A 16,228-nucleotide genomic window follows, 5' to 3' on the forward strand; every position below is an offset into this window, starting at 1 on the left:
TCGCCTCGGAGTTTGCAGCGAAAGGCGGGGATTGATTCTGAGGCCGCAGAGATGCTGGGGATCGAAAAACTGCCCATCGAGGAGACCCTGGAAGATAGCCCGCAGGTACAAATCAATGCAGCCGAGCCTCCAGTTTCAGGCGGATCGCTGACACTCGATCAGATGTTAGCCTGGGACCAGGTCGGGCAAAGGCCCACTCACCTTCAATATAACTCTTCATGTTAATTGGAATGTACAGTGCTAAAGAGGCGTGAGAAACGGTAGTTGAACTGAGTAAAAAGGCATCTGCTGTATGCCAGGAACACCTGGGGTGAAACTTACGGGGATATCAGAGACAAACGTTACTAAGACTGGTTTTGTACTGCCTGTATTTTACTCAAATCTAAAGTGGCGTTTTTCTAGACAACCTCTGGATAATTGTTCGACCTTTTGCCCGTTTGCGTTTTAAGGGTATATCAGTGAGCTCAGGTTGCTGTGATAGCAGTGGCTCATTGATCGTAAAGATCTCAGTCAAAAGGTTCACATCCCACTGGCGGAATCTGGGCGGCCACTTACAGCTGACAATTAAAACAAAGTTCGTTTTGCTCTCAGGTGGACCTAGAGGTCGCATGTCGCTAGAGATGAGGAGTTCTCCTCTATATCGTAGGCAATGTTTTGCCCTCAACAACCATCATTAAAAACAGATTCTGATTGTAAATCTCAATGTTGTTTGTGGGATCATGCTGTGTGCAAGCTGTCAGTGACATTTCCTTTATTACGGCAGACTTGAGTGGTTCCGAAAGACATAATGCTGCCACATAAGTAGATGTTTGTTTTTCTGTAGTAAGTAATATAAGAACCTCTTTCAGTTCTGAGAATGGTCACCAGGCCCAAAACATTAACTCTGTTTTATCCTTCATAGATGCTGCCAGACCTGCTGAGCTTTTTCAGCAACTTTGTTTTTGTTCCTGATTTACAGCATCCACGGTTCTTTCGATTTTTATTCAGAACTAGTGTACCTTTAGAGTAGTTTTTGTCAGTGTAGACTCGATGGGCCATAGAGGTTCTGTACTGTATGATTCTATGCTATGCTGAATGACCCTCTTCTGTGCTGTAATTCTAAACTACCCAACTTGCAAACAACAGGGAACAGGTCATACCTTAACAGTAAACTAAGATTTTTTTTTTGTTTTAAATATAGCAGCACCAAAAAGTTATACTTTTAAGATTATTCAAAATAACACACAGCAAATACAACATTCTATGGTTAACATATGGGAATTGCCTGGGTGCAAACTGAAGCCATTCTTAGATCAAAAATATGAGGTTCTTATATTACTTACTACAGAAAGACATACATCTATTTATGTGGCAGCATTAAGTGCTTTGGTGCTTTTCAGTTCTGAGGAAGGATCACCAGACCAAAAACACTAACTATTTTTTTCCTTCACAGATGCTGCCAGACCTGCTGAGCTTTTCCAGCAATGTTGTTTTTGTTTCATACACTGGTCCCTCTTGCTATATTTGGCCCATAGCCTTGAATGTTATAACATTAAGTGGTCATCCAAGTACTTCTTAAAGATTCTGAGCTTTCCTGCATCAATTACTCTTCCAGGCAATGCATCCCAGACCCCACCACTCTCTGGGTGAAAAAAATCCTCATACCCATTCTAAATTTTCTGCCTATCAACTTGTTATTGACCGTTTAACTAAGAGGAACTGATGCCTTCCATCCATCCTGTTCATGCCCCTCAAAATCTTACACAGCTCAATAAGCACCTCTTCTCAGCTTTCTCTGCTCTAAAGAAAACAACTTGAACTTATCCAGCCTCTCTTCATAACTAAAATACTCCATCTCAGTTAACATCCAGGTGAATGTTCTCTGCACCCCTGACGGTGCAATCATGTCCTTCTTTCAGTGTGGTGATCAGAACTGCGCACAGTACTACTTTGGCCTAACCAAAGTTTTATACAACTCCAACAAAATCTCCCTACTTTTATTAATAATGCCACAACTGATAAAGGCAACTGTCCTGTATGCCTTCACAACTACCATATTAACCAATCCTGCCACCTTTAGGGATCTGTGGACAAGTACCCCACACCCTCCTGTTCCTATTGAGCTTCGTATGTCCATGTCCATGTCTATGTCACTTCTTTGGGAAAAACTGCCTGATTTTGTCTCTTACTCCAGCCTTCTCCTTATAATCTTGCACATGAATTTCTTTCAAATGCATGTCCATTGTGTTGGAATATGATTTGACCACCCTTTTAAGTAATGCATTCCAGATTGCACAGATATAGAGCACAGAAACAGGTTAATCAGCTAAACTGGCTGGTTAATAGTCCATCTGAATCTCCCGTTTTATCTAAATCTTTCCTGATAACTCTGTATTTATTTCCCCCTAGTATACTTGTCTGGCTTCCCTGCAAATATTTTCTCTTAATATCTTCTCTGTCTTTTGCTACAATTTCAAAACCTATGCCCTAATAATTGACCCATTATCTCCTTATTTCTTCTATCAAAACCCCAATTTTAACTATGTCAATTGGGTGTCACATCAGCATTCTCTGTTCTGAAGAGATTATTCCCAACTACTCCAATTTCTCAATGTATCTGAAATCCTTATGCATTATATCACTTGCTAAACCACCTCTGTACCCTGTACAAGGTCTTGATGTCCTTACAAAAGTGTGGTGCCCAGAACTTCATAATACTTCAGCTGAAGCCTAACTAGTGATTTGTATAAATGTATTTTTTATTAAATAACACTGTTTGTAAAACCAAGTATCCATTAAGCTTTCTTAATTTTCTTCTTAACTGGTCCTGCCACCCTGGGAGACTTGTGGATATACATCCCAGGTTGCTTTACTGTTGAACCCCCACTCTTCAAAACACTGTCTGTTCCCCCCCATCACCTAACAGTTCTTTAAATTAAGTCATACCGGTATGTATGTGCTCACAGAGAGATCTGGGTGTTCAGGTCCATTGTACCCTGAAGGTGGCAACACAGGTCGATAGAGTGGTCAAGAAGGCATACGGCATGCTTTTCATTCATCGGAGGGGGTATTGAGTACAAGAGTTGGTAGGTCATGTTACAATTGTATAGGACTTTGGTTTGACCACATTTGGAATACTGCATACAGTTCTGGCCGCCACATTACCAAAAGGATGTGGATGCTTTGGAGAGGGTGCAGAGGAGGTTCACCAGGATGTTGCCTGGTATGGAGGGCGCTAGCTATGAAGAGAGATTGAGTAGATTAGGATTATTTACATTAGAAAGACGGAGGTTGAGGGGTGAACCTGATTGAGGTCTACAAAATCATGAGAGGTATAGACAGGGTGGATAGCAAGAAGCTTTTTCCCAGAGCGGGGGACTCAATTACTAGGGGTCACGATTTCAAGGTGAGAGGGGAAAAGTTTAAGGGAGATATGCGTGGAAAGTTCTTTTTGCAGAGGGTGGTGGGTGCCTGGAATGCGTTGCCAGCGGAGGTGGTAGAGGCAGCCACGATGGCGTCATTTAAGATGTATCTAGACAGATACATGAATGGGCAGGGAGCAGAAGGATACAGATCCTTGGAAAATAGGCGACACGTTTAGATAGAGGATCTGGATTGGCGCAGGCTTGGAGTGCCGAAGGGCCTGTTCCTGTGCTGTAATTTTCTTTGTTCTTTGTATTTCACTTGTCTGTTTATGTCCCCAGTGTCTATTGCCATCCACTTTGTTGCCAAATATTGTATTATCCGGGGGTTTTGAAATTGTAAACACTACTGCACCCAAGTTTTTCTGAAGAAGGGTCTAGGCCCGAAACGTCAGCCTTCCTGCTGCTCTGATGCTGCTTGGCCTGCTGTGTTCGTCAAGCTCTACACCTTGTTATCTCAGATTCTCCAGCATCTGCAGTTCCTACTATCTCTGCACCCAAGTCCAGATCAGTTGTACAAAAAGAAAAATAATGGTCTTAATAATAATAATAATCCCTGCAGACCCCATTACATAACCCAAGTCAGAAAATCATTCATTCATCACTACTGTTACCACTGCCACTTTTATCCTAGTACTTCTATTTTCCTAATGTGTCTGTTACTTTACTATGTATTACTTTGCAGCTGCATTACTTTATTAAGACCCTTTTGAAAATCTATATAAAATCTACTGCACTACCTTGAATCTTCTGTTGTATCCAATTATCCAACCAGGTTTATCAGGGACAACTTGTCTTTTCACAAATTCTGAAATAAATATAGAATTCTGGAGAAACTCTGCAGGTTTGACAATGGTTGATGTTTTGAGTCAGGTATGATTCTTCATTTTCTGTGGCACCTTTTGGCATATCTGGCAGAACAAATCACCAATTTCACAGTCTTTTCAAAAGCAGAGCTTCCAAGTTTTCTTTTCAAGGTTATCAGATATAAGTAACTTTGGTTTAGGTTTAGGTGTATGTGTAGGGTGGAAGATGAATGCGTGTTCAACAAATTTCTATACAGTGAGTCAGCTGGATTAGTAGGATGCCCAAAGCTCTTGCTTCATTGATTCCTTCAAGGATTGCATGCCGATTCTGGACGTTGATTAACATGCCTAGAAGTCACTAACTAATGACAGAGTAAAGTGACAACATCTCCTGTCTGCTGGCATGTGCCTCCACAATGGTCAATGCCAGTAGCTAGGCAATAGAGGATGTCAATGCCAGAACAATCTACAGTGCTACTTGGTAGCTTACTATGCAGCACTTTGGCATTACCTGCCTGTCAAATATTGGCATGTTCTGCCGTCAGCAAAAGTGTGCCATAGCTGCGTCGTGGTAGGCTGGTTTGGAAGATTAACTCTCATGGGATCCCTGCTGAGTTGGTAAGTTGGATACAAAATTGGCTTGGTCTTGGTCATAGAAGACAGAGGGTACAAAAACAAAGTTGCTGGAAAAGCTCAGCAGGTCTGGCAGCATCTGTGAAGGAAAAGACAGAGTTAATGTTCCAGGTCCGGTGACCCTTCCTCAGAAGACAGAGGGTAGTTGTGGAGGGGTGTTTTTTCTGACTGGAGATCTGTGACCAGCAGTGTTCTGCAAGGATCAGTGCTGGGACCTCTGTTTGTAATATATGTAAACAATTTGAATGAAACTATAGGTGTTCTGATTGTTAAGTTTGCAGATGACACAAAAATTGGAGGAGTTGTGGATAGTGAGGAAGGTTGTCAAAGCATACAGCAGGGTATAGATCAGTTGGAAAATTGGTTGGAGAAGTGGCAGATGGAGTTTAATCTGGACGAGTGTGAGGTGATGAATTTTGGGAGATCAAATGCTAGAGGAAAGTATACAGCGAATGGCAGAACCCTTAGGGGCGTTGGTATACGCAGGAATCTTGGGGTGCCAATCCATAGCTCCTTGAAAGTGGCAGCACTAGTGGATAAGGTGGTAAAGAAGGCATTTGGCATGTGTGCCTTCAGTGGTCTGACTATTGAGTATATAAGTTGGTATGTCACATTGCAGCTGTATAAAACTTTATAAAAACCGAAAGAATTGCGGATGCTGTAAAGCTGAGGAAGGGTCACTCAACCTAAAACCTAAACTCTGATTTCTTTCCACAGATGCTGCCAGACTTGCTGAGCTTTTCCACCAATTTCTATTTTTGATTAAAACTTTAGTTAGGCCATATTTGAAGTATTATGTACAGTTCTGGTCACCACACTGCAGCAGTGATGTGGAGGCTCTGGAGAAGGTGCAAAAAGAGGTTTACTAGGATGTAGCCCAGATTGGAGTGGATTAGCTACAAGGAGAGGTTGGATGAACTTGGATTATTTTTCACTAGAGTGTTGGAGGCTAAGGGGCAACTTCTTAGAAGTCTATAAATTTATGACAGTCATCAATAAGGTAGATAGTCAGAGTCTTTTTCCCAGGGGCTATGTCAAATACTAGGGGGCATAGATTTAAGGTGAGAGGGAGAAAGTTTAAGGAGATGTGCAAGGCAAGTTTTCTTAGAAGATGATAGGTGCCTGGAGTGCCCTGCCAAGGGAGGTGGTAGAAGCAGATGTGATAGTGATATTTAAGAGACATTCAGACATAAACGTAAACAAGTAGGGAATAGAGGGATACAGACCATCTGCAGGCAGATGAGATTAGTTTAGAATGGCATCATGTTCAGCACAGACATGTGCCGAAGGGCCTGTTCCTATGCTGTACTGCTGTATGTTCTAAAACGACATCCCATCGGATGTTGATTTGTTTGCTGCCTGTCTATCATTTTTCATACATGGAAGGATGCTGGAAAATTTAATATTACTAAATTGTTTTCAAAAGCAATAAGTGGTAAATGATCATATGATCAACGGTGCCAAAGTACATTTTGGCCAGCTGGTGGGTTGAGAAATCATAAAATGTTTCTACTGTTGCCTCAAAACACTTGCGACCAATTAGGTCACCATTTTAATATAGGAAACACGGGAGCCAGTTTGAACATAACAGCTCCCACAGCAACAGTAAAATACATTAGAGCATTTTTTTAGCTGATGATAGAGGGTTCAGTTTCTTCAAGTACATAAAGTGAACTTTACTGCCCTTCAAAAAGTGTTGTGCTAACATTTAAATCTACCAGAGCATGCAAAGTACTTTCATTAGCATATCATCCAGAATATGACCCCTCCAACAGTGCAACATTCTCATGAACTTGAAGAAAGAAAGTGAAGTAAGCTGGTTATGTAGCTGAAGTATTAGCAAGTAGTAGTTCTTACTATGATCTTGGTTCTTGCCTATTAATCCCAGCAGAGCCTTGCTGTAGATAGTGAATGTATGTTTTATTTAATTAAACAGTTCAATTGCATTGTTGCTACGTGATAGAGATGTATTGATTAATCTACATGAGTTATAGTTTCAAAAACCAGATATTTATATTGACAAACTCAGCTTTTACTCTTCTTAAATTTTTGGATAGACACGCTCACTGCTGGGAGTATTTGAAGAAGATGCTGCTGCCATCTCAAATTATACCAACCAACTTTACAACGCCATGAAGAGGATTTATGATGCACAGGTATCATAAATTATCGGACTAGGACATCAGTTACTGGCGATCTGCATAAAATGAAATGTGGTGTGCTGCGATACAATGGCAAATAGCTTTAACTGCTTTCTGTAACTACTTTCTGTAACTATTTAGAGTTAAGTACCTTGAATATTTTAATATGTCTACCTGATTCCCATCCTATAGTTTCCTTTGTCCTTTGCTTTTTTATTCTTGTTATGTCTACTGATCATCCAGCCTCATACTCGTGACAATGCAGACAACAAATTTTCTTAAAGTTCCCAAAAGAAAAGATAGTGACTGCTCAGTACTAGATGGGTTTCCTGAACAACGATGAAGTATTTGCTTTCTCTTCAGCCACTTGCTGATAAGTGGACACAAATATGCAGAACTAATACAGCATCATAAATATCTTAATGCCTTGAACGTGGTACAACATTCCATATCACTTCAAAAATGGCAAACCAAAGACTGAGCCAGAGGAAGAGGTTTGAGGCAGGATGATCAAAGCTTGGTTGAAGGACTTAAAGAAAGATGAATCAGGGAGAGGTATATGGGTTTGGAGAAGGATTTCTAGAGCATGATGGCACAACTGATAAATTTACTGCAAAGCTCAGAACCTACTTTTTTTTTGTGAAATGTAACCTCAGTTTGTGTAGTGAGAGGAGTGCAATAATTGTCTCCAACATTTTTCCTGAATTCAAGTGGAGACACCAGCTCCTACTCCATATGGTGTGATGGCTATGTGGACAGGAGTTGACACCGTGGCCTATTCACCAATTAGAAAGTTTATACTCACCATTTTGAGTAAGGACTTGAATATCTTCCAGTTAGACAGAGAAATATCTTGAAGGTGGAGCTGCAGGTAGATAGGATAGTGAAGAAGGCGTTTGGTATGGTTGCCTTTATTGGTCAGTGCATTGAGTAAAGGAATTGGGAGGTCATGTTGCAGCTGTACAGGACATTAGTTCGGCCACTTTTGGAGTATTGCATGCAGTCCTGGTCTCCCTCCTATAAGAAGGATGCTGTGAAACTAGAAAGGGTTCAGAAAAGATTTACAAGGAAGTTGCCAGGGTTGGAGAGTTTGAGCTGTAGGGAGAGGCTGAATAGGCTGGGGCTATTTTCCCAGGAGCATTAGAGGCTGAGGGGTGATCTTAGAGGTTTGTAAAATCATGAGGGACATGGATAGGGTAAATGGACAAGGTCTTTTCCCTGCAGTGGGGAGTCCAAAACTAGAGTGCATAGGTTTAAGGTGAGAGGACAAAGATATAAAAGACACCGAAGGGGCAACATTTTCACGCAGAGTGTGGTGTGTGTATGGAATCAGCTCCCAGAGGAAGTGGTGAAGGCTGGCACAATTACAACATTTGAAAGGCAGCTGGATGGGTATATGAATAGTAAGGGTTTGGAGGGATATTGACCAAATGCTGGCAAATGGGACTAGATTTATATAGGATATCTGGTTGGCATGGATGAGTTGGACCAAGGGTCTATTTCTGTGCTGTATATCTCTATGACTCTATATCCAACCCTTTAGAATTATTTTGGCTGATTAGTAATCACCACCTTCACCAGAACATGAATGGACAATAAATGCTGGCTTTACCTCTCACTCTCACTTTTTTTACTATTTTATTCACACATGCAATGATGTACTTTTAATCACTATCATTGGAGGTACACCATAGTAGATATACCCTCTCATTCTGAAGGCTTCAATTCATTACTGCAGTATGTGTCAGTCACCTCTGGTGCCTCATTAAAATGAATATTTGTACATCAAATTTTGACAGTGGATGTTGTTGATAAGCTAGTGAGAATGGAGGCATCTCCTATTTGTGATTTTTGTAAATAATTTGGATGAAGGAGTGGATGGGTGGATTAGCAAGTTCGCGGATGATACGAAGGTTGGTCGCGTTGTGGACAATGCGGAGGGCTGTTCTAGGTTACAAAGGGACATTGATAGGATGCAGAGCTGGGCTGAGAAGTGGCAGATGGAATTTAACCCTGAAAAGTGTGAGGTGATTCATTTTGGAAGGACAAACTTGAAAGCAGAATACAGGGTTAACGGAAGGATTCTTGGCAGTGTGGAGGAGCAGAGGGATCTTGGGGTTCATGTTCACAGTTCCCTGAAAGCTGCCACCCAAGTGGATAGAGTTGTTAAGAAGGCGTATGGTGTGTTAGCTTTCATTAATAGAGGGATTGAGTTCAAGAGCCGTGAAGTTATGCTCCAGCTATACAAAAGCCTGTTTTGGCCACATCTGGAGTACTGTGTCCAGTTCTGGTCGCCTCATTACAGGAAAGATGTGGAAGCGTTGGAAAAGGTGCAGAGGAGATTTACCAGAATGTTGCCTGGAATGGAGGGAAGGTCTTGCGAGGAAAGGTTGAGAGAGCTAGGGCTTTTCTCTTTAGAATGACGAAGGATGAGAGGTAACTTGATAAAGATGTACAAAATGATCGGAGGTGTAGATAGAGTAGACAGCCAGAGACTTTTTTTCCTAGGGTGGAGGTAGCTGTTACGAGGGGGCATAGTTTTAAAGTGAGCGCAGGTAGATATAGGGGAGACGTCAGAGGTAGGTTCTTTTCTCAGAGAGTGGTTGGGGCATGGAATACTTGCCGGAGAGGGTAGTGGAGTCAGCCTCATTAGGGACATTTAAGCGGCTATTAGATAGGCATACGGATGCTAGTATAAGGTAGAGTTGGAGGTTAGATAGACCTTAGGATTAGGGTAAAAGTTCAACACAACATCGTGGGCCGAAGGGCCTGTACTGTGCTGTACTGTTCTATGTTCTATGTTCTGTCATTGTCAAACCTATTGAGGCAGTCACATGATATAAGCATCCTGGCATTTTTTTTTCCTTCTAGCAGTGGCAGGCAGTGAATTCCAGTGACACTACCAAGAATTCAGTTGTGACTAGTTAACTTGGGACTGATAGTGATCTTATTCGGACCTCCTTGGTCTGTGTGATCATTCACTGGTTAAACACAGTCACTAGACAAGCAAAAATTAATCACTTGAGAGGAAGATGTCGAGCTAACTTGTAAATTTCTACCTTCAAAACACACATCTAAACATGCTTCAAGAGTATTAGTCGTACACTTGAACTAGAAATGTCAATGTGCACTAACGTGTGCAACATTAAAACAAACTAAGAAGAATCATGTTGGACTTGAATTGTTTCTCTTTCCCCAGATCGAGCCAGACTGGCTAAGTTTCTGCAGTATTCTCTGTTTGTGATTGAAACAAAATACACTGATTATTTGAAAATTCATAAATGAATACAATAGCCAATGTTTTCAAGTTTGTAAGTGATTAACTGAATTGAGACAAATAACATTGAACAAATAAAAACTGGAAATGCTCAGCATGCTAGCTGGGGAGAACATATTTAAGGCAGGAACATGTATTTTTAAGCTTTTTTTCATTCAAACTTGTAAAACAGACAGAAGAAATTGACTCAGGTGGGCTACACATGCAGTTTAATATTAAATAATTAACTAGTCTAAATGTAATTATCATTTCAAAATTATTTGAATATCCAATAAAGAGATACACAGAGAGGTGAAGGGGGCTAAAATCAGATGTTGGAAAATGGTAAAATCTGAAGTATAAACAAAATTCTGGAAATACGTAGGCAGCAGCTGTGGAAAGAGAACATTATAAAGGAGGACGAGTGGACAAACAGATTTTTAAAATTTTAACGAGTAATACAAGTGTGTGTTGCAGTAATTGCAGTTATATTATGGTCAGCAAAACTTGAAAAGTATAGATTCCAAAAAACTAAACCTAACCTCTATTACAGATTTTGTCTTACTGAAAAGCAGAGATTTTACTGCAACTGTGAAAATTGAGCAGCGTAGTACCTTAAGAGCTTCATAGCAAATATTTTAATGTAATGGTTTGCCATGTGTGGAGTACTCCGTTGTGGCCAACATCCTTGCAGGTCTAATATTTTTATTAGCACAGCATTAGGCTCTCAGTTTGCTATTTGTCAAACAATCTAAGATTTTGAAATTTGCTAACCAGTGGTATGCCTTGGCAACAAAGTAGTGCCAGTAGCTACAGTTGCTGTTTTAAACAGGAAAGTGGAGATGAACTATCAGTTAACAGCTATATCTTTCTTAAGCACACAGTTACTATGTTGCATTGAATTTCGTCACATTTACATTCTGTGACTTTACCTGTGTTCTGAATGTCTTAAAAAAAAGCTAGTTAAAGACCCATAACATTTTAGGGAACAATAACAATAAAAATAAGAGTAAAAATAGGAAGGTGAGGGGGCAGGGTGTGATAGAATTACTGCATGCAAATATTTACTACCTGCAAACCGAATTTAGTTGCTGTAACCTGTGTCCTAATTAAAGATCATTGACTTGAAATGTTAACTCTTTCTCTCCCAGATGCTGTTTGTTCTGTGTTCATTCTTGCTATCTTTTGATTGTTCTTGTTGAGACTTCCCTTCAGATAAAAAGCAAAATATTGCAGATAAAGGAACTACATTGTGAATATTACTGGATTTTTAATTAGGTTTAAAGCAACCACCGTGACATTGTTGACAAGGGCAATACTTGTTGTAGCATTATCTATACAGACAGCAGAGAATTCAGTTTTGAAACCGCATCTCCACTAAGCCAGCTGATCTAGGGTGTTGCATTACCCTTGACTATGACAGGAAAAAACACAATCAGCTGTGTTCCATAATTAAAAATATGCAAGCATACATACATACATCACTAGACTCAGGTATGTTGCTTCGCACTGCCAAGTAGAATGGTGCCTTTTGAACCAGGGTATTTGCTTCTGTGCCCAATCCAAAATTTTTGATCCATTGTAATGATTGAGCAAAAAAACTGATTGGCAAGTGCAAGAATGAAAAACATATGTGCACTGTTTTGGGAAATTTGGTGAGGTCACTGCAAAACAATTCCCCATGAAGAGCATGTTCTTGCAAGAAATGAAGGGAGCATAAGCCAGAAACCTAATTTGATCTAAGTTTTCTTTTGCAGAATGAATTAAGCACAGCAACACGTTTGACCTCCAAGCTGCTCAAGGAATATGAGAAACAGGTAAAAATAAATTTGAAGAAAGCAAAAATGGAACTCTGATCTGCCCTGGCAGTTTTTGACTATAAACTACCTTCATTACATTATGATTTATGGAAAGAACATTGTAGCATGTGTTCAGTTGAATGCTGGGTACAGTATAATAATTGAGAAAGTGGAATAGACAAAGACTAATTCCATTGAAGCAGAGAAAGGTAAAGGTAAAGGTAGTCCTTTCGATTATGAAGGGTTTTGATCGAGTTCATAGGAAAAAAAATAATTCTCCCAATTGGAAGTGTCAGTGTTTCAGTATCATCCATTTGAAATTAGCTGTGAAAAGAGAGGTTGAGAAATATCTATTGTAAGCATGGCAAATACTATTGTGTTTTTAAGGAAGAAATTAATAAATATTTGAGGCCAGTAATATTGGGATATGGGTAAGCTTGGAGCAATGGGATTAGGCTTTGGAACTTTTGAGAAAAGAATAAACCCGGTGGACTGAAGAATGCTACGCATCTTCTCTGTGCATACTCACGTACGCAGACAGACAACACACACACACGCAGTTATGTAAGCTTGATGATTTCAGGATATTTAACAATAAGTAATTGCAGCGCATTAAATGCCTTGTGCTTGGAATCAATCAATGGTGTCACAGTTAATCTGAGAGGAAGTGTGCAGTAATGTGTCTAAGCGAGTTCCTGCTATGACACAGCTAAGAGTTATAAGCTCCTTAATAACTTAGTGTCAGTGGCCACAGATCATGGAATTTTAAAAAGCAATTGCATTAAATTTAAAATTACATGAAATATTTTCCACTGTTTCAATTCCGTTCTGTTTTGATTTATTTCTCTGCTGCATTGATTTATTTCTTCATTGGATATACAGAACATTCCTACAGAACACATAGTTAGTCCATAGGAATGTCGGAAATAGGACCATTAGTAGGCCTTCAAGCCTGCTCTGCCATTCAGCTAGGTAATGGCTGATCTTTTACGTCAATTCCATGTTCTGCTGTATTCTCAGTCTCTTAATGACTTTAATATCTAGAAATCTATTGATCTTTATCTTGAATGTATTCAATGTCTGAACCTCCACAGCCATCTCATCTCAAATAGGCCCTAAATGCCTCTTCCTTATTCTAATACTGTAAAGCAGCTATGTCCTTGAATAAGAAGACCAGAGCTATACACAATACTCTCGGTGCTGTCTTGCCAGGGCAGTATAAAATTACAAGGCATTTTTATTCCTGTACTCAAATCCTTTTGCAGTAAAAGTCATTATGTCATTTGCCTTCCTAATGGCTTTATTGCATTGCATGTTAGCTTTCATGCATTTATTTTTCAGGGACACGTGAACGAAGCTACCAAGTCCCATTGGACATGAACACTTGCCAGTCTTTCTTCACATATGAAATGTTCTGTATTTTTGTTTTCCCACCAAAGTGGATAACTTTACATTTTCCATGTAATATTCCATTTGCCATGTTCTTGCCCACTAAGTTAGCTTGTCCACATCCCCTTGAACCTTCTTTGCTGCATCCTCACAATTCACATGCCCAAAAAAAACCCTTTAACATTCAGTTCCCAGCCATGGTTCCCCTGCATTTCTAGAATGGCAATTAGGTCATACTCATTGAATTGTATCTGTACCATGAATTCATCTACCGTATTGCCAATGCTGCACTCATTCAGATAGGGTACCTTTTAATTTTGTCTTTTTACTACTTTTGTTTTACATATTTTGAACCTATTTGGTATTGACATTTGTTTCTGCTGCCTTCCAATTTCACTTGTTACATTTCTTGCAACTATTGCCAGCTTTGTTTCTATCTTAGCTGAATTCTCTCTCAGTTTCCCACCACCCTGAAAAGTTTGTTTAAAATTTCCCCAAAAGCACTAGCAAATCTGCCTGTTAGAATTTTGGTTTTGGTCCTACTAAAATATAACCTATCCTTCCCGTTAACATATCACATTTCAGTGGAAAATTTTATTGGATGCCACCTGACCCAGAATTGGTTCCAATGCTTCCAATCTAAAACCTTTCCTCCTGTGCCATCTCTCCAGCCACACATTCATTTGCTTGATCTTCTTATTTCTCTACTCATTAATTTGTGGCACTGCAAAATTCTCTTTGAAGTCAGCTTTTAAATTTCTTTGATAGCTCTCAGAAGTACCTTCATGACCTCATCCGTCTTTCTGCCTGTGCCATTAGTATTGATATGGACTGTGGCGTCCAGTTGTTCACCCTTTCCCTTCTGCCAGAAGCATATCCTGCAGCCACTTAGTGACATTGACCTTGTCACCTAGAAGACAACATATTCTCCTGGAGTCACATCTGTGGTGACAAAGATGCCTGTCTGTGCCCTTACTTATTGAATCTCATACACTATTGCTCTTTCATTCTTTACCCCCTCTCCTATTCCCCTGAACCACATGTGGTGCCCTGGATTTAGTCCTGGCTGCACTCCACTGAGAAATCATTGCCCTCACTCGAATGCTAAGTGGAAAATAAGTTAGTGAGTAAGATGGACTTAGGGGACTCCTGCACCTATCTGCTAGTCCTTGACTGCCTGGTGATCATCCAGTCCCTCCTTGCCTATGTTCTATTTATCTGCTATCTGACCACTTCCCTAAATGTGCTATCCTTGTAGTTCTAAGATTTTCGGATGTATTGCAATGACTAGAGTCATCGTTCACATTTTGAAACCCAAAGGTTGGGTTTCTGTACTTGGTAACACTTCCTCCACATGATCATTTAGTCCACAGGAAGAATGAATGTCTTCCCACATATCACAGGACGCACGTTCAGTATGGTTAAACAACCCTCCTATGACTTAACATTACTTTACAGTCTATTTATTACAAACTGGAGACAAGAACTTAGAAAGTAGTTACTCACCAATTAGTGCCTTCCATGTTGATATCACTTTTTATGACGTTAAAAAGTCTTTGTCCTTCCTCTGTCTCTGCTGCCCATTTTTAAAGCCGTGCCTAGTTCTGGCTTCTTCCCACTTATTCTAATTAACTAGTTGACACCACCACTTAATGTATTAGTTTAAATCTTAGTGATACAATGAACCGTATCATTTAATAAAAAAGTAGATTCACTGGCTTCTTAATTCCTGTCTGCTTATGTATCTGAATTAGAGCTAGCAATTTAACAGTTATTTATTCATTTTACATTTCTCTAATTTTCATTTATTTAGACACTCCCTAATAGCATTTACTCGCCGACCAATCAAATTGTGATTTCCCTGATTTTGTTTTTGTGAAAGATTAGCTGAAATCCCAAACTCTTACCTTTTGACATTGTTGAAAACCTGAACTATTTTAAGTTAATGCAGAATCAATCAGATGAATATTTTCTGGGAATCTAGAATATTCCAGCACATCTGAAAGATGGATTTTAGTTTTAACTATTTTGCATAGTTACAAACATTTTAAAACGTTACTATTATATCTTCATGGAGGAAAAGTATTGAGCCTTGTCTAGGTGCAAAGTAAACCTGGTATATTTTAAGTTTGCACATAATTTTACAATAGGTCATGATAGCTGAACTAAAAAAGTAAAATTGCCATAGTCCCAGAGGACCATTGAGCTGTGCTCTCAGAGTTAGTAAATAAGAGTAAAGCAGTTTATCTGCATTCCTTTCGGCCTCTCTTCAACTATGTTACATCAGAAAATGTATCGGTTCAGCAGTGGAAACCAGTGCTTTCACATTGTTCTAGTTCCAACCTAGCCTTTTTTTTGGTCGTTATTCTGTACAATAAAATCTCAATTCCAAAGTTAAAAATTGCAATGTCATCATAATCCATTTCAGAATATTTTTTCATGCTAATTGTTGAAGTTGTTTCTATACTATTGTTAAAACAGGCACTAAGCTCATTCTTGTACCTTTTCCAGTAGGTTATTATTCAGTTAATCTTCAAGAGAGTGTTTTTGGGTTATTTAAACAGTGCCCACCCCTACTCTTCTCTCACATTCCCCTAAAAAAAAAACACAAGGGAAATTAGTGCAAATCAGATATCAATATTTGCAACCTTCCTAGTCGATATTGCTCATCAGACAGTTTGTCAATTATTGATGAAACCCTTTCTCCTCTTAGCTGGAGAATGGTGAATATAGAATGCAGGAGGATGAGAATTCAACTTTGGCTTTGATATTCATTACCAGGGCTTTGTATGTGTGCAAGTAT

At 39.6% G+C, this 16,228-nt stretch overlaps 1 protein-coding gene across 2 annotated transcripts in view; it reads left to right on the top strand.

Moving 5' to 3' along the window:
• Positions 1 to 6: 6 nt before the first annotated feature.
• Positions 7 to 16,228, top strand: part of appl1 (adaptor protein, phosphotyrosine interaction, PH domain and leucine zipper containing 1) — a 66,034-nt gene continuing 49,812 nt past the window's right edge. The window contains exons 1-3 of one of the 2 annotated variants that reach the window (XM_020515689.2): positions 7 to 105; positions 6,898 to 6,996; positions 11,995 to 12,054. In XM_020515689.2, the coding sequence (XP_020371278.1) occupies positions 52 to 105; positions 6,898 to 6,996; positions 11,995 to 12,054 (213 nt within the window). In that variant the 5' untranslated portion in view covers positions 7 to 51. Of the gene's footprint in view, positions 106 to 6,897; positions 6,997 to 11,994; positions 12,055 to 16,228 lie in introns of those variants that run through there. The other variant, XM_048606321.1, reaches the window with a different exon arrangement.

The sequence above is a fragment of the Rhincodon typus genome, chromosome 16 (assembly GCF_021869965.1).
Source record: "Rhincodon typus isolate 14 chromosome 16, sRhiTyp1.1, whole genome shotgun sequence".
Taxonomy (NCBI): domain Eukaryota; kingdom Metazoa; phylum Chordata; class Chondrichthyes; order Orectolobiformes; family Rhincodontidae; genus Rhincodon; species Rhincodon typus.